The sequence below is a fragment of the Anolis carolinensis genome, unplaced genomic scaffold, assembly GCF_035594765.1.
Source record: "Anolis carolinensis isolate JA03-04 unplaced genomic scaffold, rAnoCar3.1.pri scaffold_7, whole genome shotgun sequence".
NCBI lineage: Eukaryota > Metazoa > Chordata > Lepidosauria > Squamata > Dactyloidae > Anolis > Anolis carolinensis.
Window position 1 is genome coordinate 18,034,737 of NW_026943818.1, and position 23,583 is coordinate 18,058,319.

At 38.9% G+C, this 23,583-nt stretch overlaps 1 protein-coding gene across 7 annotated transcripts in view; it reads right to left on the minus strand.

Annotated features, from left to right (window-relative positions):
* The window catches only part of bcas3 (BCAS3 microtubule associated cell migration factor), a 423,910-nt gene that overhangs the window by 382,623 nt on the left and 17,704 nt on the right, over positions 1-23,583 (minus strand). For all 7 annotated transcript variants that reach the window (XR_010000122.1, XR_010000121.1, XR_010000123.1 and 4 more), the window contains exons 6-7: positions 22,836-22,917; positions 12,022-12,094 (exon numbers count right to left, since the gene is read on the minus strand). Coding sequence is in view for 4 of the 7 variants with exons in the window: in XM_062959513.1 (XP_062815583.1) it covers positions 12,022-12,094; positions 22,836-22,917 (155 nt within the window). In the remaining 3 variants the exon portion in view is untranslated. The remainder of the gene's footprint in view (positions 1-12,021; positions 12,095-22,835; positions 22,918-23,583) is intronic.

The window sequence follows — 23,583 nt, forward strand, 5'->3', positions numbered from 1 at the left end:
GGGGTCACATGACAATTTGTGATATTAATTTTGCATGTTTAAATTACAGTAGAGTCTCACTTATCCAATAATAATAATAATAATAATAATAATAATAATAATAATAATAATAATAATACATCACACAGTCCTAAACACTTCGGAAGTGTTCGACTTGTGATTTTGTGATACAAAATCCAACATAAAGATCTCGTTTGCTGTGTCATTAGTATAGCATATTATTAGTATTACAGTAGAGTCTCACTTATCCAACATAAAAAGGCCGGCAGAACGTTGGATAAGCAAATATGTTGGATAATAAGGAGGAATTAAGGAAAAGACTATTAAACATCAAATTAGGTTATGATTTTACAAATTATGCACCAAAACATCATGTTTTTACAACAAATTTGACAGAAAAAGTAGTTCAATACGCAGTAATGCTATGTAGTAATTACTGTATTTACGAATTTAGCACCAAAATATCACGATGAAAACGTTGACTACAAAAATGCGTTGGATAATCCAAAACGTTGGATAAGTGAGACTCTACTGTATTAGAAGTGAGGTCTAAGTGACTTCATTTCAGAAGCACTCTAACACAAATTCTGGGTTTATTCCAACAAAAGGATGAAATTCAAGCTTCGTTGAGGCCTCCCGATCTGAATATTTCTATTATATTACATATATGCAGATCTATATATAAATATTTTCAGTTCCTTCCTGAGAGTCACTACTATACTCAGTTTTAATCAAATTATGTTAAAATGTTTGTCTCCAGTTTTGATTGTACAGAAAACACATCCAAATTGTAAAATGCTCTGCCATTTAATGTTGCTTTAGGTTCCGGCCAAGAAATCTATATTGAAAAGGCAAGAAGTCATATTTACAAGCAATGGCATGGCGCCGACTGCAAAGAGAAATATTTCAGGTCACAGTTCAAGCTAAAACACTTGCTTAGCATGCAGAAGCCTTGGTCCCAGGCATTTCTGTTTAAAAGAAGATTTGGAAGCAAATGGCAGGAAACACCCTAGACAGAGGTTGCCCATTATAGTAAACCAGTCTTCTCCAATCTATTAGATTAGAAGAAAGAGAACAAGAAGAACAAGAAGAAGAGGAAGCATGTTAAGCAAAATAAGGCTATACTCAGATAATATTAATGGGATGAACTCCCCAAATAAAAGAAATAAAGTATTTAATAAACTAAGAAAAAAAGAAGTATCAGGTGTTGGCTCTACAAGAAAAGCATAAACACGTAGCTCATCTAGATAATAATTAGGTCAAGTTTTTTATGCATCAGCCTTGGAAAAGAAGAGGGAAATAGTGATGTATAGTGTCTAGGACTGTGTGATGTATTTTCAGATGATGCATGCATATCCCAGTTGGGTGGCCTTTTGCAGTTGGCAGATCGTAATTTTGTCAATGTCTATTGTTTCCAAATGCCAACTGAGATCTCTTGGCACGGCACCCAGTGTGCCCATCACCACCGGGACCACCTGCACTGGTTTCTCCCATAGTCTTTGAAGTTCAATCTTGAGGTCCTGATAGCGGCTGAGTTTTTCCTGTTGTCACCTGGGATGGCAACATCAATGATCCAAACCTTTTTCTTTTCCACAACTGTGATGTCTGGTGTGTTGTGTTCCAGAACTTTGTCAGTCTGGATTCGGAAGTCCCACAGTATCTCTGTGTGATCATTTTCCAGTACTTTTGCAGGTTTGTGATCCCACCAGTTCTTTACTCCTGGGAGGTGGTACTTGAGGCATAAGTTCCGATGAATCCTTTGGGCCACATAGTTGTGCCTCTGTTTGTAGTCTGTCTGTGCGATTTTCTTACAGCAGCTGAGGAGATGATCCATGGTTTCGTCGGTTTCCTTGCAAAGTCTGCATTTTGGGTCATCAGCTGATTTTTCGATCTTGGCCTGAATTGCCTTTGTCCTGATGTCTTGCTCCTGGGCTGCAAGGATCAGGCCTTCTGTCTCCTTCTTCAGGGTCCCATTCGTGAGCCAGAGCCAGGTCTTCTCCTTGTCAGCTTTTCCTTCAATTTTGTCAAGGAACTTTCCATGCCATGTTTTGTTGTGCCAGCTGTCAGCTCTAGTTTGTAGTGCGGTTTTCTTGTACTGATTCTTTGTCTGGTGTGCTTTGAGGAGTTTCTGATTTTTGACTTCAATCAAAGCAGGTTCTTCACTTTGCTTTACATATTCTGCCAGGGCATGTTCTTCTTCTTTGACTGCTTGTTTTACTTGTAAGAGTCCTCTGCCCCCTGAACTTATTATTATTATTATTATTATTATTATTATTATTATTATTATTATTAGCTTAAAGCTGAATTTGAGTGGCACAGTGCAGGGGAGCATTTAAAAAGAGCCATTGTATGGGACATGGGTCTCCAAGTCATGTGTTGCCCATCCCCAGTGTAAAGATCTATACCCCAGCTCTAAACTGATATTTTAAATTACTCTCCAAGAACCAAGGAGAATTGTGAATAAACGGTTTCATTCATCAACGTTAATAAACTCCTCCTGGGTGATCCATCTCCTTTAAAGAAAGCTCTTCCCACACATTTGATACCAGTCATTTCGCCACTAGACTCTTTAAAAAAACACACACACACATTATGAACCACAGATCTTGACAGCTGAAAACTGGAGTCTCCGATCAGCAACCGCCACTGCGCCCTGGCCTCCAACTTAATAGCAGTGGGTTCCTATTAATTTTTTCAAAAAAATAATATTAAATTGATGAAAGGTGGCAATAAAGTTCTGCTTTAAACATCAGGCTATTTTTCTGGGAAAATATTTTTCCTGTTTCTTTAGCTAAACATTAGCACGTCCATAAATGTCCTGCAGTTGAACCAGGCTGTTAATGTTAACAGCTTCCAAGACACATATTAATAAACTGACTCCAGGAAATATCTGAAGTGCCAATTTGGCAAATGCTCGCACTATAGAAAAACAGAAACCAGTTCCATCTAACTGCACCAGCATCCCACTGTGACATAATTAGCAAGGTAACTGGGAACTATTTACTACTGATAGCAGAAGGTGTGTGTGTGTGTGTGCAAAATAGCAGCTACCACCGGACAATTGCTTTAACATATTGTCTCGCACACTTTGTGCAACCAAGAATCATAATTTAAGTCAGAATTATGCAGAAAGAAGCAGGCTTGGCTCTCAATGGCTAGAACTACTAAGTCAACAACAAAACAGCAAATCCTCAGCTTTAACTTCAACACAATGGTATCACTGAATCTTCATTTGGTATGTTTTGAGCAACACATATTTTATTGTATTTTATGTCTCTTTGTAAGCCAGTCCCAATCTGAGAGCCCTGCCACACAGCCATATAACCCAGAATATCAAAACAGAAAATCCTACAATATCTGCTTTGAACTGGGATATCTGAGTCTACACTGCCATATATTCAAGTTCAAAGCAGATAATGTGGGATTTCATTCAGCTTTGTGGAAGGGGCCTAAGTCCCAGATAGGATATATATAAAATGACTGAGGACTGACAAGAGGATTTCTAAGTCTTCATCATTGAATAATAACAGCAATGGAGTTGAACTCTTCATAAATCCAGCCCAATAATACTACGGAAATAACTTTAGTTTTTAAACACATTAGTTTTTAAAATATTTTCATGTCATTCTCCTCCTCACCTTCCTAATCCTAGTATGGAAACCATTCCATGCAGTGGGTACAACAATAAAGAAGCGTTATCACAACCTCTGAGGATGCCTGCCATAGATGTGGGTGAAACGTCAGGAGAGAATGCTTCTGGAACATGGCCATACAGCTCGGAAACCTCACAGCAACCCAATAAAAGATAATAATAATAATAATAATAATAATAATAATAATAATAATAATAATAATAATTTATTTATATACCGCCCTATCTCCCGGATGGGACTCAGGGTGTTTCCAGTCATAAAACAACACAAAATTACATAACAACATAATAACACATTATTAAGCAAAGTAAAATACAGTAGAGTCTCACTTATCCAACACTCGCTTATCCAGCGTTCTGGATTATCCAATGCATTTTTGTAGTCAATGTTTTCAATATATCATGATATTTTGGTGCTAAATTCATAAATATAGTAATTACTACATAGCATTACTGCATATTGAACTACTTTTTCTGCCAAATTTGTTGTCTAACATGATGTTTTCGTGCTTCATTTGTAAAATCATAACCTAATTTGATGTTTAATAGGCTTTTCCTTAATGCCTCCTTATTATCCAACATATTTGCTTATCCAACATTCTGCCGGCCCGTTTATGTTGGATAAGTGAGACTCTACTGTAATATAATTATAAAGAAGGCCTACTCTACAAACCTTATTATATAAAGATGCAACGAAATCAATGGCCGTACAGAATGTGAAGACTGAAACATCTATAGTATCTCAGTATTATCTCAGATAACACAATTCTGAACTAAAGAAAGTATTTTAGCCAGATTTTGTAGGCCCAGGAGATCTTTACAAAAATCAGCAGCCTAGGTGACATATGTGTTTCAGCACCATCTTGTTGAAAATTATCAGGCTTTCCAATATTAACATTTTTTATTTCAAGGATCCAAAATGCCCCCCCAATGCGGATGGGCAAAGACACTATTTCTGCTCCTTACACCTCGATTTACTATCTATATATATAAAAGGGTAAGGAAATTTCGGTCTAGGACAAAACAACAAAACTACACATCCCAGAAACACTAAACTTGGCAGCACAACCCCTCATCCATGCCTCTACGTTCATACAACAAAAAGAAAAGAAAAATAAAGTCCTAATTAAAGGGAGAAGAAGAATTGTTTTTATCCAATGGCTGCCAGTTAGAAGGCTAAGCTCCGCCCGTCTCCTAGCAACCCACTCAGCCTAGGGGACAGGCAGAGTTAGGCCTCACTTAGGCCTCTTCCACACTGCCTATAAAATACAGATTATCAGATTTTAACTGGATTATATGGCAGTGTAGACTCAAGGCCCTTCCACACAGCTATATAACCCATTTATAATCTCATATTATCTGCTTTGCACTGGATTATCTGGACTCCACACTGCCATATAATCCACTTCAGTGTGCATTTTATCCAGTTGTGTAGAAGGGGCCTCATACTTCGCCACAGCAACGTGTGGCCGGGCACAGCTAGTTTTATACATAACATAACTGAGCACATCCGGCATTGCTGGGAAAGCAATTACCATGGGGGAAGGGTCCGAGTCACCTAGATCTACCTCATGGGTTTTTAATCTCCATCTTCTATTCCTTAATCTCTTTCCAAGCTGTTCTGGGAGACATCAGAGGTTTCTTCCTGGTCCATCCCCATTGTCTCATCTTTACACCACTTCTCTGAGGACGTAAAAAAACAGCAAAGTTTCTACAGATGTCTCTTTGCTGGTGATTTTGTGTCACAGGGGATTGCTCTTCTTTCATTTTGCAAGTCTCGTAATCTAAGGACCACGCTAGGCTGAAGCAGGGATGGAGCTAGCCTCACAACGTCCTGCCAGAAGAGGCAATCTGTTTCCCATTTGTGCTTCAAGGCTGCATCCTTTTCGGTGGTTGGAACAAGAGGGGAAAGCCATCATCACCGCAAAACACAGCCAAATGGAGCAAGCCCAATTAGCACATTTTCAGAGATGGGCTCACTACACAGAGACTATTGGGCCTGGCTTGTGAGTTAAGGATAGGAAAGACAGGGTAACCACTGCCATTCAAGGCTCAAGAAGAACAACAGGAAGAACTTTGCAACTGTTAGATCAGGGGTCTTCAAACTTTTTGAGTGGAGAGCCGGTTCACGGTCCCTCAGACTGTTGGGGGGCCGGACTAGGATGAAGTAGTCCAAAGTTAGGATTGTTGTTGTTGTGTGTCTTCAAGTCGTTTCAGACTTAGGTCAACCCTAAGTCTAAAGTTTAGGACAGCAGCCAGGTCAATGAACTTGGAGGGCCTTAGTTTGGGGACCCCTGATCTAGACGACCTCATAAGGCCATAGGTAAGCAAAGAGACCCCTAAAGACCATCCAGATGGTCTCCTAAGACCATCGGTGAGGAAAGGGACCCTCAAGGGCCATCTAGATGATCTCTTCAGGCCATCAGAAGACCATAGATAAGGAAAAGGACCCTCAAAGACCATCTAGATGGTCTCCTAAGACCATAGGTAAGGAAAGAGGCCCCCAAATGCTATCTAGACAATCTCATAAAACCATGGGTAAGGAAAGGGACCCTCAACGACCATCTAGATGGTTTCATAAGACCATAGGTAAGGAAAGGGACCTCAAAGACCATCTAGATTATCTCTTCAGGCCATCAGAAGACCATAGATAAGGAAAGGGACCCTCAAAGGCCATCTAGATGATCTCTTCAGGCCATCAGAAGACCATAGATAAGGAAAGGGACCCTCAAAGGCCATCTAGATGATCTCTTCAGGCCATCAGAAGACCATAGATAAGGAAAGGGACCCTCAAAGACTATCTAGACCGTTTCATAAGACCATAGGTAAGGAAAGTGGCCCCCAAAGTCCATCTAGATGTTCTCTTCAGGTCATCAGAAGACCATAGATAAGGAAAGGGACCCTCAAAAACCATCTAGATGGTTTCATAAAACCATAGATAAGGAAAGGGACCCTCAAAGACTATCTAGATGGTTTCATAAGACCATAGGTAAGGAAAGGGACCTCAAACCCTTAAGTAAAAAATAACAGTATTTTTAAGAAGTTGGAAAAAACTCTTATGGGTGGCAGATGGGCCGTGTTATGTTTTCTGGGAGACATAATGCAGAGTGTGTTTACTAGGAGCGTATCGTCTTGTAACAGGAAGAACGACGTTTTGGGATCTATCAAAGGCATCTCACGAACGGAAAGCTGCAGCAGTTGTTCCTGGAACTGTGAGAGACAGTTATACAGTTGTGTTACCGTGTTTGTAAATAAGACGCTCTCACACAGCATGCAGGAATGCACATGGAGTTCTCATCAGTTAAAATAGAAACAATTTTCCCAGACTCGAGCGAAGCTTCCATCGCCACATGTATCACAGCTTACGTGGCTTCCACCCCCGTAAATACAGCACGCACACAAATGTACCTCACACATGTATAGCCCCGGGAGTTTTATTATGAGTCACCTTAAGTGCAGCCTGGATCTTTGCCTTACACCCCCACAACTCACAGCTCAGAACCTGGGTCTACAAAGACAACTGGAAAGAAAAATCATTTTTAAAAGGGCATACGTCCTTGAAATTACGGCTGAGAGACTTACATCCAACTATAGCCTCTCGTGTTCTTCCTTATTATTACAAATGTGGTTTGTGCTTAAAACTAAGTGGCCTGGTGGTCCTTCAGATCTTGCACATGGAGCACGAATTGGACTAGCTGATGAAAAATAAAAAACTCTGAGATACTGTATGACGCAAAGATACTGTGGGACTTCCGAATCCAGACTGACAAAGTTCTGGAACACAACACACCAGACATCACACTTCTGGAAAAGAAAAAGGTTTGGATCATTGATGTCGCCATCCCAGGTGACAGTCGCATTGACGAAAAACAACAGGAAAAACTCAGCCGCTATCAGGACCTCAAGATTGAACTTCAAAGACTCTGGCAGAAACCAGTGCAGGTGGTCCCGGTGGTGATGGGCACACTGGGTGCCGTGCCAAAAGATCTCAGCCGGCATTTGGAAACAATAGGCATTGACAAAATTACGATCTGCCAGCTGCAAAAGGCCACCCTGCTGGGATCTGCGCGCATCATCCGAGAATACATCACACAGTCCTAGACACTTGGGAAGTGTTCGACTTGTGATTTTGTGACATGAAATCCAGCATATCTATCTTGTTTGCTGTGTCATAATAAAATAATAATAATAATAATAAAACTATAAAAATAGGTAAAAATATTACCTATCACTGAACATGGACTTTTACATGACCTGTACGAAGACGTATTGGGGATTCTGGATGAAGGGATTCTAATCTTGGACATGCTTTAAAATTTTATATAATGTGATTTTATTTTGTAATGGTACCTGTTTTATATGAATTGTTGTTTTGTAGATTGTTTTATATGAATGGTTGTTTTTACATTGTTTTTAGGCATTGAATTTTGGCCTATTTATTGTAAGCCGCTTTGAGTCCCCTCGGGGAGAAAGGCGGGGTAAAAGTGATGGAAATAAATAAATAAATATTACCTATCATCCCAAAAACAAACAATGCCTTTTTCTAATAACCCGGGCACCGCCGGGTCCCCAAGCTAGTCTATATATATAAAAGAGTGATGGCATCACGGCAGTGGACAAAACAACAAAAGTAAACACCCCACAACCTCGAAAATTGACAGCACAACCCCTCATCCATGCCTCTAGGTTGATACAACAAAAAGAAAAGAAAAATAAAGTCCTAATTAGAGGGAGAGGAAGAATTGTTTTTATCCAATTGCTGCCAGTTAGAAGGCTAAGCTCCGCTCACTTGGTCTCCTAGCAACCCACTCAGCCCAGGGGACCCTTTACCTTAACTACCACCAATTCCTCAATATTTTATTTCCCATACCACCATACTTCGCCACAGCAACGTGTGGCCGGGCATAGCTAGTTTCCTATAAAAATCACCATAAAGCCCATTGGTGGTAACACAGGTAAAATCCATAAGACTCAATCCTGAAGTATCCTTTGAAAGTCTATTTTCATGTAAAAAAAAAACCTGTTCATCTTCATGATAACTGCAAGAAGGGTTTGTTGATGTCAGAGTAATTTGCAGCACAGCAGCAGTTGGATGGAAGCAGTGGAACGCAGAACGAAGAGACAACCGAGACGATGGTAAAACTATATACAAGTTTTACTGACTTCAGCAATAATCAAGACAAACAGACTTGTAGACAATGGACACAGGACTTGACTCTCACTCCAGGCAGACAGCACTCGACTCAACTCAGAACTGAACTGAAACTGAACTGATGCAATCAGCAATGCACACACACTTGTGTCTGGACACTCCCTGGTTCCAGCCAGTATGCAATACAGTCAAGACACAAATTTCATTTAAACACTACCAATATACAAATCCCACATTAACAGTTGAAACCATATATTTTAGAGTAGTTTTTAAGTCAATGCAGAGGCTCGGCTGCTTAGCTCTCCCCCCACTGCATTGAAATTATGACAGAGAAATCAACTGCAGAATTCGGTTTTCCATGATACACAGTGTGATGCACATTTTCCCTAAACAAAGAACCAAACAAAGAGCAAACTAAGCTCTCCCTTCCACTCCCCCTCTCTGCATAAGCCAAATTCCACAAATTCTACTACATTATTGGATGAGCCGAATGATAGTTAATGGATGCAAATTAATGAGGGGCAATCTTATGAAGAGACAACAGTGAAGTATCATTTGTAGCTTAAGAAGTATACGAACAAAAACAATGCTTCTGGGATTATAAACATTGTGACAAGCGTATAACCGCCCGTGTAAACAGCATAGGGAGTCATAAACATATCCTAAAGGACAGTGTTTTAACATTCGGGGCCATTAGAACACAATAGGCGCCATCCACCCGCATGTCTTATGAGCTAATCCCTCGGGGAGAGGAGCAAAGCAGACTCATTTCTCACAGGCAGGGTGGCATGAAAATGAAGCAAGGGCAGAAAATTGCAGGCAAAATCCCGCACGTGGCCCTGGGCAAAGAATGGAGTTTTTTCTGTTTGCAAAAGGAAAGAAGAAGAGCATCCTTAAAATAAAGTCAAAAAGAATTATAGATTTTATGCCTGCAATTTCAAAAAATCGAGAGAGAGTGGATAAATGTCATTCCCAAGGGTTATCCTCATGATAAGCAGAAGTAATTCAGTTCTGTGTAATGGCAGATAACTTATGCACATTTGCATACTTTGCATAATTTATGCAGGTGTCCAGTTCGGATTATAATGGTGCACAATTCGTAGCATGGATTACATGGACCAGATCAGAGGCTGCTGCATGTCAAGGTATCCACTGTCATTTTAGCCCCAAAAGGTTTTAGGTCCAGCTCCAAGGAGCAATTTGGAGTCACATGAGAATCTACCAAAGGTGTATTGCAGGGTTCAGGGTTCAAGTATCCCAACTATCTACAAAAAGTGCATCAAAGGGACAGCATACAGGTATCCTAAAACAAAACTTAAATGTACCATTTATACTCGAATATAAGTCGACCCGAATTAACATACTTATTGAATGATTAACATACTTATTGAAAGAAAACAGAGACAAACCAATAAAAAACATGGACTGGAATAAATACGAAAAATATAGAAAACAAGCAATGAACTAGAAGGAATGAAAAGGAGGATCCTGGGAAACCAAACAAAATGGAGACCAACAAACAAGAAAAGACAATATAAATATTTGAATATATCCATGAAGAGTAGAAAACGGAAGACAAAAAACTTTTATCCCTTCCCCCTCTTTTATTCTCCTTTTTTCTTTTCTTTTCTCTTCTTACTCTCTTTCTTTTCCCCATAAAATTCTCTATATCTTTACTTACTATTATCCCTTGTTCTTTTCTTTTTCTTTTTCCCTTCTTCTTTCCCCCCTGCTTTCTTTTTTCCCTATATATATCTTTTATGTAAAGTGTTTAAAATCTGAATAAAAATTATTTTTAAAAACTAAAATAAATAAGTCGACCCGAATATAAGCCGAGGCATCTAATTTTACCACAACAAAACTGAGAAATCACTGATGCAAGTATAAGCCGAGGGTTGGAAATTACAGAAATGAAAATAGAAACCAATAAAATTACATTAATCGAGGCATCAGTAGGTTAAATGTTTTTGAATATTTACATCAAGCTCTAATTTAAGATAAGACTGTCCAACTCTGATTAAATCATTATTCTCATCTTCTTCAATGTAAATGTGCTTACATATCCTTTTAATAACAATAGAGTAAAATAATACATGTAATAATACATACATACATACAGGAAAATAATACATGTAATAATAAATAGAGTAAAATAATAAATGCAATAATAATAATAATAATAAGATCAGAGAGAAATAATAAATGTAATAATAATAATAATAATAATAATAATAATAATAATAAAGTAGAGTAAAATAAATGTAATACAGTAGAATCTCACTTATCCAAGCCTCGCTTATCCAAGCTTCTGGATTATCCAAGCCATTTTTGTAGTCAATTTTTTCAATATATTGTGATATTTTGGTGCTAAATTCGTAAATACAGTAATTACAACATAACATTACTGCATATTGAACTACTTTGTCAAATTTGTTGTATAACATGATGTTTTGATGCTTAATTTGTAAAAGCATAACCTATTTTGATGTTTAATAGGCTTTTTCTTAATCTCTCCTTATTATCCAACATATTCGCTTATCCAACATTCTGCTAGCCCGTTTATGTTGGATAAGTGAGACTCTACTGTAATAATAATAAGATCAGAGTGAAAAAATAAATGTATTAATAATAATAATAAAAATAGAGTAAAATAAATGTAAGAGTAGCAACAATAATAGAGTACAACAATACATGTAATAATAATAGAGTAAAATAATAAATGGAATAATACCAATAATAATAGAGAAAAATAATAAATGTACCATATATTCTAGAGTATAAGCTGACCCAAATATAAACCAGCCAGGATCCTCACCCGAGTATAAGCAAGGGGGGCTTTTTTAGTCCTAAAAAAGTGCTAAAAAACTAGGCTTATACTCGAGTATATACAGTATTTTGTTGTGGAAATGAAGATAGACATCACCCACATTCACATTGTTGTTGTAATGGTGGGGAGAAAAATAAAGATTTCATTTGGAGTTATTGTTGTTACAACAGCAGCAACAACAGGACTGGAGAAATTCAACGTGGTAAATCTGAACCTTAAGGAAATCAAAGTATCTTACTCCGGACTACTTCATAGAAAGGGTAGAGCATGTATATTGGCCGGAGCTCCTTATACGAAAAGTGGAATAAATATAAAAAAGAAATAAACAAAACACTTAAAAGTCCTTAGTCATGTATGCTGCAATACACTCATTTAGGTAGGTCATCTTACCCAGAAGATCCAATGCTTTTGCACACCGCAAGGAGAGGTCTCTTCTCAGCAAAGTTGTCGCACTTCTGAGGACCTGTTGCAAAGACACACAGAGTTAATAATGAGTTATTTATAAAACTCACAATAATCTTTGAATTTAAAGATACAGGATGGATAATCACCAATATCTACCCCACCAGATAGGTCTGGGTTGCATCTCTATTAAAAGGTCAAGGGACTTACAAAATTGTTAGCAACTGAGGAAGGAATGCACAGTTTTATATAACTACTGATTACTTTTATTTATAAAATAAATATCATGCGCTTCATTATAAAAATAATTCCACAGCAGAGTTTATATTCAAAAATATAGATTTACCAGCCCAAGCTCATGCTCACAACTGAGGTAAATGTCTCCAAGATCATGTATTAAATACTCTAATGAGGCATTTATATTACACTTTAAAATGACAAAGGCATTAGACATAAAAACCACATATACATCCATCTCAAAAGCACTGCCAAAATTGAGGAAAATAAGCCAGAACAATACACCTGGAAGTTGGCAGATAGGGGAAATGGGTGTATTATAATATCTTAAGTTATAACATTTTAAACTGTGACACTTAAAACATTAAAACATTGTAACAAATGTTTCAATTATTAATGTTTAAATAATAAGGTTTTCAGTTACAGTAGAGTCTCACTTATCCAACACTCGCTTATCCAACGTTCTGGATTATCCAACGCATTTTTGTAGTCAATGTTTTCAATACATCGTGATATTTTGGTGCTAAATTCGTAAATACAGTACACAGCATTACTGGGTATTGAACTACTTTTTCTGTCAAATTTGTTGTATAGCATGATGTTTTGGTGCTGAATTTGTAAAATCATCACCTAATTTGATATTTAATAGGCTTCTCCTTAATCTCTCCTTATTATCCAACATATTCGCTTATCCAACATTCTGCCGGCCCGTTTATGTTGGATAAGTGAGACTCTACTGTACTGTAAAGTACATTTATGAAGATTAAAGTCAAAGCTTTGTAAAGGTGAAGAAACCACATTCTGTTGAGTCACTATTACCACTACAGTAGACCCCTTAAACCCCCTAAATTTACATAAGTGTTGGTTGATTTGCAAACTGATTCAATGGGTTTACTCTGGTTGGGCTTTAAAGTTTCTGAAAAGACAAATGAAACAAACCCCACTCTTTGAAAATTTAAAGCACTGGGTATTATTCACAATTTTGTTTGCTTTCCTTTAGAAACCAGGTTATTTGTCCAACTAAAAGTATTGCCGAAAAGCCATTCCTCTCAAAGCTTGATTTGCAATTTAACTACAGACTTCTAAAATGCATTAATCTGAAATAATCTGACGAGAGAGAGAAAAAAACATTAACATACAAGAGACAGATTTTTCATTCAACAGTCCTCGAGAAGATTAAAGAGCCCGGGAACAATTTGCGCACTTAAAAGGTTTGCCAATCATCTATGGAGCCGCTGCCTCCTCTCAAATCATGGCTTGGTTTATTCAACATTAACTGACTCACAGTGTCCGTTTCATCATCAGTGCTTTTGGCACTATGGGAAGTGACCTGTTGTCACATTAACGCTATAGGAAGTGACCTGTTGATAAACATCAGAAGCCCTTAAAAACACTTGGGTGACCAATTGTCACTTACCACAAGCCAGGTCAAATTGCATCTAAAATCTAAGCATAAAGGAGTTAAATCCAAGCAACCCTCACTTCAAGGTAATTTGCTTCAGAGTCCTTTATTTATACAGGGCCAGGCTGTGGCGCAGGCTGGTGAGCAGCCTGCTGCAATAAATCACTCTGATCATGAGGTCATGAGTTCGAGGCCAGCCCGTGGTGGGATGAGCACCTGTCAATTAAAAATAAAAAATAGCCCCTGCTCATTGCTGACCTAGCAACCCGAAAGATAGTTGCATCTATCAAGTAGGAAATAAGGTACCACTTATAAAAGTGGGGAGGCAAGTTTAACTAATTTACGACGTTGGAATGAGGAAGTGCCGTCAGAGTGGATGATTAAGCAGCTGCTCCCCCCTGCGGCCAGAAGAAGGTTAAATTGCCTCTGCGTCTGTCTGTCTATTGTCTCTGTCTCGGTTCAATGTGTTTATGGGCATTGAATGTTTGCCCTATATGTACATAATGTGATCCGCCCTGAGTCCCCTTCGGGATGAGAAGGGCGGAATATAAATACTGTAAATAATAAATAATAATAATTTAACCTACTGATGCCTCAAATAATGCAATTTTATTAATCTCTATTTTATTTTTGAAATTGACCCATAGCTGCTGCATTTCCCACCCTCGTCTTATACTTGAGTCAATAGGTTTTCCCAGTGTCTGTGGTAAAATTACGTGCTTATACTCAAGTATATACGGTACAGTAGAGTCTCACTTATCCAAGCCTCGCTTATCCAAGCCTCTGGATAATCCAAGCCATTTTTGTAGTCCATGTTTTCAATATATCGTGATATTTTGGTGCTAAATTTGTAAATACAGTAATTACAACATAACATTACTGCGTATTGAACTACTTTTTCTGTCAAATTTGTTGTATAACAAGATGTTTTGGTGCTTAATTTGTAGAATCATAACCTAATTTGATGTTTAATAGGCTTTTCCTTAATCCCTCCTTATTATCCAAGTTATTCGCTTATCCAAGCTTCTGCCGGCCCGTTTAGCTTGGATAAGTGAGACTCTACTGTATTCTTTTTTGCATATTTTAGATGCTCTGCTGTTTTTGGGTAGTTTTCCCTAACATCACAGAACAACCCTTACAGAAAGCACACAACGACGACAAATGAAGCAGTAAATCATAATTTCAGAACAGAAACCAATGGCACTCAAGTTTAAATGCTCACGCTGATAAACATCTTAACAAAATTAGACAACGAACTTCAACAAAAGATGCCCATTTTTTTTCATTAGAAGAGATTCTTGCTACGAGTTGCTTTGTCCATAGAAGCAAATACCTTTGCTATACACACTGCTCCCTGCAAATATTTAACAGGAGAGGGTTTCCTAGTGACATGGAAGAGAGAGGGAAAGGAATTTAATCCTTTCATGTTAGAGTGGATTACAGGTTTTATTTTTAATATATAAAAATTGTGTTTGTTTCATATGTGCAACTTGCTGCTGCGACACACCTGCCCTGGACAGTGTGTTTAACCCAATGCCAAATGGCAATTTGTGCGGAATTTCCCCCTAAGCCCACAGCTCCCGCCAAATCCATCAAATCAAAAGGTATGGAAATCCTGTTGTGGAGGCCTTTTTTCCCTCTTAAACTCCCTTTTATTCCAAATCCTTTTAATTCTGTCATAACACTATTGCATTTAACTCTCTAACCCGGCCCACCCCCTCGCCCACCAAAAGCTGAAAATCCTGATAAACCACACAATTAAAGTAATGAAAACTGTCTCCCCTGCCAATGAGGCGCCACCTCCTTCGCAATTCCGTTTAGTGGAATCATTAAAAAAAAACGGGGGGAAAGGAAAGCGGGAGAGAGGTCTGTCATCATTCAGCCTATCTGAAATGAACACAAAACATAATGAAAGTTTCCATTAAGCAGCAGGAATTTCACAAGCTTTGTCAGACCGAGCCATTCTCAATTAGAAGTAAAGAGGGAGGGGGAACACATATTAAGGCCTCGCCAAGAATGGTTTACGGCATTTTCACACTGCTGGCCTGGTCTATCCATCCAGTAACATGAGATGAGAACTCAGGATGTTGTGGACTTCTACTGCTTGGGACTTGCAGATGGGGAATACTGTTTTACATTTTCTCTCCATTAAAACCAAACTGACCTTGCAAGGAAGAAACAGGGTTGGGGTAGAACCTTTCACTCCACAAGCATTGTACTTGTATTTATTATTTACTAGCTTGGGGACCTGGCGGTGCCCGGGTCTTTTGAGAAACCTGTGTGCCAAGTTTGGCCCAGATCTGAAGTCGGCTGGGTTCAGTGCTGTCTGTATAAGGGTGAACTACAACTCCCAGAGCCAAAGGAGAATCACCCCGATACCCTGCCTGTATGCTCAGTTGGACATGATGAGGCAGTGTGCCAAGTTTGGCCCAGATACAAAGTCGGCTGAGTTCAGTGGTGTCTCTTTAAGGGTGAACTACAATTCCCAGAGCCAAAGGACAATCACCCTGAAACCTTGGGTGTGTGCTCAGTTGGGCATGATGGGGCAGTGTGCCAAGTTTGGTCCAGATCCAAAGTCGGCTGGGTTCAGTGCTGTCTGTTTAAGGGTGAACTACAACTCCCAGAGCAAGAAGTGAGTGAAGCTACTTGGTCCATCCTCCCCCAATCTGCTCCAGGACGGAAAGGGGTTCATGGGGGTTGTGTGTGCCAAGTTTGGTCCAGTTCCATCACTGCTGGGCTTCGCAGTGGCCTGTGGGAGTTGTAGTGATTGAAAGTACTACAAATCCCATCACCCATGGTCCATGGTCCCGGAAATGGCACCAGGGCGTACAGTGCATCATGGGGATGAAGTGTGCCAAGTTTGTCCAGATCCATCATTCTTGGTGGTCTCAGTGGCCTGTGATAGTGGCGGCCAATCAGAAAGCTGGCACATACACCGCTGTCTGCCGCACACATACCCACATACAAACACTGACTTTTATAATACAGTAGAGTCTCACTTATCCAACGTTCTGGATTATCCAACACATTTCTGTAGTCAATATTTTCAATATATCATGATATTTTGGTGCTAAATTCATGAATACAGTAATTACTACATAGCATTGATGTGTAATGAACTACCTTTTCTGTCAAATTTGTTGTATAACATGATGTTTTGATGCTTAATTTGTAAAATCATAACCTAATTTGATGTTCAATAGGCTTTTCCTTAATCCCTCCTTATTATCCAAGATATTCGCTTATCCAAGCTTCTGCCGGCCCGTTTAGCTTGGATAAGTGAGACTCTACTATATGAACAAAATTAAAAGCATATATGAACACCACCAACAAAACAGATAAAACAAAACAGATTAAAAACAATAATACAATATAACACAATAATAATAAAATAGAATGGTAAAATGATATAAGGCAGAGACCACCACTAATGGATAAAATTGGGGGGGGGGCGGTCAAGATAGAAGTGCAAAGATATGTAGTTGTAAGACCATTTAGTAAAGTGACTGGACAAAGTGCTGAAGTGTTCTCTAGGAGAATTAGGGGAGAGGTGGAGGTCAAGTTTTTTCCAATAAAGGAGCAGAATAAAGTGCAAAATAATGTGATGTGGGGAGGATGAGAAGCAGCAGTCAGGAGGCTTGTTGTCGTGCATTTCGTGAGTAGTCAGTCTCTCCCCTCCTGACATCCCCGTTGTCTCAGCACAATAAGAGGGTTTCACGAGACCAGTAGCTCTCTTTGCAACGGTGTAGTAACGGTAAGGTTGCAGACCACATTTTAGTTCTTGGGGACCACTGGTGGTCCGCAGACCACAGGTTGGGAACCACTGCTCCAAACTAACCTAGTGCCCTCAGGTGCCATAATATTCTTCTATCATTTTGGCTCAAGGAGCAGACAACTGTCATGGGGCAACCCCAATGCTAGGATGCTAAGGAAGGCAGCGTGAAAAGAGCCTCACTTGCTTGTTCTAAGAAGTGAGTTCTGTTTCCATAAGACGATAATTACTAACACCACAGAGTCCATAAATTTTTAATATTGGGAAAAGGCTTCCAAGACAAAGCTGAAAAGCAAGTAAAGGAAAATGTATAAAATATAAAAAAGTTACTATGTGGCAAGCGTGATTATATATTTGACAATAAAGTTAGGATCAAAGTTCAGGTGGAACGGTCCAGTTAAAAAAAGAATTCATGCACTGATTTCATTAGAACTTTTGAACATATTTTAATGCATAGCTCTCAAAAATTATGGGCTATAATTTGCCTTCAAGGTCTGTGCAGGGCTGCCTTCACTGTTCCACCTTTGAACCAGAAATATATCAGTTAAGTAGTACTGTTTAATAAGCCAAGACCCACCTAGCTCCATCTTTGGCTGCCTAAAAGCTGGAACTGCTGGGTCACCTACTATGTTAAGTTTGTGTAGTACATCTGCTAAAGAATTACTTTTGTATTAAGCGACTGGAAAACCACACAGCCACCCAAGCTGCTTGACCACATACAAGGAGTTTAACATCTGCCTTCTTTTACCGAGCAACCTAAATAATTATTATTACTTTATTTAACACAGAGAGACATGCTAAGTCAGCCCTTGAGGTTACTTTTAAAATATATTCTTTTAAAAAGCACTGTTACAGACGAGAGCAACACAAATGCTGTGCAACTTGGAATAAAATCCAAGGCCATGTGAGATGTTTCAATTCGCACCATTATTTTGAGCTTGAAGAGCAGCTGGGAGACCATCGCTCCTCCTTGTTTCCACAGGGTTTGAAAAACAAAGCATTTCCTTTTTTCAGTGAACAAATGGATGGATTAATGCAGGGGAAAAGGCAGAATAGATGCACAATGCTCTTCAATTAGTATCAGAAGGAAGCCTCCTCTGCCTGGAAGTACTTTCAATAAACTGTCTATCACTTCAACGTAACACGTGACACAATACTTCTCTAAATTCTCCAAAACATCCCAATCCCAGGCAGATGCATGAGACTTCTGGAATTTAGGTTAGGGGGGAAAGAGGATATAAAGTCATACAGAGTGTCAAGAGTCAGACGCCAGTTAACATACAAAACAGAGTTTATTCCGAAGATATGCCAGAAAATAACATAAACACAGGAAATATCCTTGAAACACTTCACTTTTCAGTGTTTCGAGAGTAGATTGGACAATAATAACTCAAAAAACGAGCCACGCTAATTTCCCATGCTGGCAATCAATAAAAAACTAAATAACGCTTCAATTCAGCTTTGGAAAACAAATAGAGTTAATTGCTGGAAAATAAACAAACTAGAAAAGCAATAAAGCTGCTTCCACAGTGCAGATAAGCCGAAAGCCCCAAAGGGATGATGAATAGCCGTCGTCAGAGGAATCCAAGGTCAGGTCAGGAGGCAGCAGAAATTCCGAAAGACAAACCAATAGTCAGAAGCCGGGAGTAGCCGTCAGTCAGAGGGTGTAGACAGAAGCCAGGTCAAATCCAATCCAAAGTCCGAAGAGGGTGCAGTCATCCAAAACAGGTCCACGATAAAACACAGCGAGAGCCAAGCTAGGTGATATCAGCAGATTCAAATCATAGTCCAAGTCCAGTCTTCACAGAGATCCCAATGGCGCCTCAGCAACACCTTGCCACACGCAAAGTGAAGTGGCCAAACATTCACATTTTATTCCCCTTCCTCCTGGGTGACCAAACACTCACACCCAAACACCAGGTATCCCAAATCTACTCAGAGTCTGAACTCCACACAGCTAGAGCTCGTGGATCTGGAGTACCTAGCAATTCGTCGGAGTCCCAATCATCCTGCCCACACTTAGCCCCATGAACACTTAAAGAACCATCCTCCCTTCTCCAAGCATCCCAATTGGGATCAGCTCCTGCAGAAACCCCAGGTTCAGAAGTATCCATAGGCCCCAAATCCCCAGACATCCCTGGTGGCTGTGCCCATTCAGTGCCCGCTTCCCCAGCCACCACCTGTTCCTCAGCATCCATCTCCCCATCTGAATCTTCCTCAGAAGATCCCCCATATCGCTCTCTAAGTCGCTTCCTGCGCAACTCCTCCAGTGAACCCTCATCACGAGGGTTTTTTCTTCCTCTTCGAATTCCATCACCATCAACCATAATCCCCGAAGGCGCAGTCACAACACAGAGCATATAGAAAGTAGGTGGCAAAGTTGTTCTCCTCTCCATAACACTAGAACCCTGTTGAAACTGAATAGGAGAGGTTCAAGAGAGACAAAAGGACATCCCTCTTTACACAGCACATACCGTATATACACGAGTATAAGCCGACCCGAATATAAGCCGAGGCACCTAATTTTACCACAAAAAAACTGGGAAAACATTGACTCCAATATAAGCCGAGGGTGGTAAATTTCAGAAATAAAAATAGATACCAATAAAATTACATTAATCGAGGCATCAGTAGGTTAAATGTTTTTGAATATTTACATAAAGCTCAAATTTAAGATAAGACTGTCCCAACTGTGATCAATTCATTATTCTCATCTTCTTCAATGTCAATGTGCTTATGTAGCCTTTTAATAATAACAGAGTAAAATAATACATGTAATAATAATAATAATAGAGTAAAATAATACAAGTAATAATAGAGTAAAATAATAAATGCAATAATAATAATAATAAGATCAGAGTGAAATAATAAATGTATTATTAATAATAATAAAATAGAGTAAAATAAATGTAATAGTAGCAACAATAATAGAGAAAAATAATAAATATAATACAGTAGAGTCTCACTTATCCAAGACTTGCTTATCCAAGCTTCTGCATTATCCAAGCCATTTTTGTAGTCAATGTTTCAATATATCATGATATTTTGGTGGTAAATTCGTAAATACGGTAATTAGAACATAACATTACTGCATATTGAACTACGTTTTATGTCAAATTTGTTGTATAACATGATGTTTTGGTGCTTAATTTGTAAAATCATAACCTAATTTGATGTTTAATAGGTTTTTCCTCAATCCCTCCTTATTATCCAAGATATTCGCTTATCCAAGCTTCTGCCGGCCCATTTAGCTTGGATAAGTGAGACTCTACTGTAATACCAATAATAATAGAGAAAAATAATAAATGTACCATATATTCTTGAGTATAAGCTGACCCAAATGTAAACCAACCAGGACCCTCACCCGAGTATAAGCCGAGGGAGGCTTTTTCAGTCTTAAAAAAAGGGCTGAAAAACTAGACTTATACTTGAGTATATACAGTAGTTCAACTGTGGAATTAGCTGCCACAAAATGTAGCATTGACAGCCAACTTGGACAGCTTTAAAGGGGACTGGATAAAGCTAAAGCTATGGAGGATAAGGCAGATATCGGTGCTTACGATGGGGAATGTGTCTTGCCTCCGAAATTGGAGGTAAATAGCGCATAAGAGCAGAAGGGTGCTGTTGTGCTTACATGCTGCTTGAGTGCTACCTGTAGCATTGGATTAGCCACTGTAGGAACAATGCTGGTCGACATAGGCCTCTGGTCTGATCCAGAGTAAAAACTCTTACGCAGGGCAGTCCAAGAAAACACATGAGAGCAGCAGCACGCGCTGTAGCAGAACCTGCCCTGTCAGATCAAGTGAGGGATATTTCTCCAAGCCAAGGCACAAAGTAAGTTCTATACACAGAGGCTGCTTTATGTTCCTAAGAACTGACATCAAAAGGATTACGGTGCTTTAGCAGCATAGCTGACAAACTATTAAGCCATGATGTTGAAACAGCCACCGAGTTAAAAGCCGGAGCTTTTCCTTTCACACCTGGGAATGAGTTGCTTATCTCGGGCTAGGATCTCTTTCCAGGAACACGCCAAATCCGTCCACTGGCAGCCCTCACGTCCAAGCCTACTTTTTTAAAATAGCTCCCCAGTAAAAGGGTGTTTCAGCACCACTGATGGCTATCGGCTCCTGCTTTACAAAAACCTCTTTTATTCCTCTTCCAATACCGGTTCATGCATTGGCTACCCAAGGCCTCCTGTTACAAGCTTTACTTTCATCCCATTCCAGATACTGGTCAATAACGCATCTGGTTGCTTTTAATCAAAGATTGAACTTTTTACCAAGCTATGAAAAGAGAAACCATTTAGAAAAATCATTTACATGCCTGCTCAGAAGTAAACCTATTCGGTTTAACTGAATTTACTCATAGTTAAATAGGGACAGAACTGAAGTCAGAAATACTTTAATGAGAACTGATTAGAACTGCCTGCTCATTTAGCAAACAGAACTGTTGAGCATCAAATCTCTCTATATATAAAAGAGTGATGGCATCACGGCAATCCACAAAACAACAAAACTACAGGCCCCCCAACCTCGAAATTTGACAACACAACCCATCATCCACGCCTCTAGGTTGATACAACAAAAAGAAAAGAAAAATAAAGTCCTAATTTGAGAGGAATAATTGCTTTTATCCAATTGCTGCCAGTTAGAAGGCTAAGCTCCTCCAACTTGGTCTTCAAGCAACACAATAAAAAATAATAAAAAACACTAAAAATTAATACAATAAAATACTATAATAACAGAAAATAACTAAAAATAATACAAGAAAATAATCAAATATAATAAATAAAAATATAGCTTACAATAAAATTAATTAAAAATGCAAATAACGTCAAATAAAAATTACACAAAAATTTTTAACCAATACCACCACCACTTTGCCACAGCAACGCGTGGCCGGGCACAGCTGGTCATTTATAAAAATTAACAAAACAAGGGGAAGGTAATTTACCAAGTTTAGTTGGTTATCATCGTTATCCTATGTAAACATCTCTGGATGTTGGCACTTGAATGAGACAAGAATTCTGAGTGAGAGAAACACTCAGTCAAGGCCAAGAGCTGTTTAAACACATATCAAATGGCTCGTGATACCTCATAAATGTTTTGAACAAGCCTAAAGATCCGCGGGGCTCACCACTGCTTCAAATTTAATTCTATGCTGGATTAGATTTGTCAACCAGCCCGTATTCTACCAGTTCAGTTACTCCACAATGACTCATACACATTAAACAAAAATGGCTGTGCTCTTTCCAGCTGGTTCAACACTCAGATTGTGTGAGCATGTGAAAGCAGTTACAATACTTCTTTGTCCTAAAACTGGGGAGGAAGCCTCTGAAATGGTCAGCAGACAATTGAAGGGGGTGATTAATTCACAGGAACCTGTACTTACTGATCTGTGGCGATGGGAGGACTCGGGCAGCACGAACGGGGCCGTGTCGGATGGAGTAGAGTTCCTGAGCCTCCCCGCTTATCTGAGTAACAAAACAAAAGACATACACCTTAGCAAAGACCACTTCTTGTTTTGAGAAAACTGGAAAAGTAAATGAGCAGATGCTTTAAATGTCTTATCCAAGAAAACACATTTTTCTCTTATTTTAAGCAAATATTGTAAAACATATAAAAATATATCCCCCAATAGAAAGCACAGTCAGGCCAACAGAAAAATTAATTGTTAAGCATTATCCTATTGTAAAGTTCACAACAACATGACAGTGGGGTTTTTTTTTAAATGCCCACTGGCTTACAACTACAGTAGAGTCTCACTTATCCAACACTCGCTTATCCAACGTTCTGGATTATCCAACGCATTTTTGTGGTCAATGCTTTCAACACATCGTGATATTTTGATGCTAAATTCGTAAATACAGTAATTACTACATAGCATTACTGCTTATTGAACTACATTTTCTGTCAAATTTGTTGTATAACATGATGTTTTGGTGCTTAATTTGTAAAATCATACCCTATTTTGATGTTTAATAGGCTTTTTCTTAATCTCTCCTTATTATCCAACATATTCGCTTATCCAACGTTCTGCTGGCCCGTTTATGTTGGATAAATGATACTCTACTGTATTTCTTTGGGTTGCTGTGAGATTTCCAGGCTGTATGGCCATGTTCCAGAAGCATTCTCTCCTG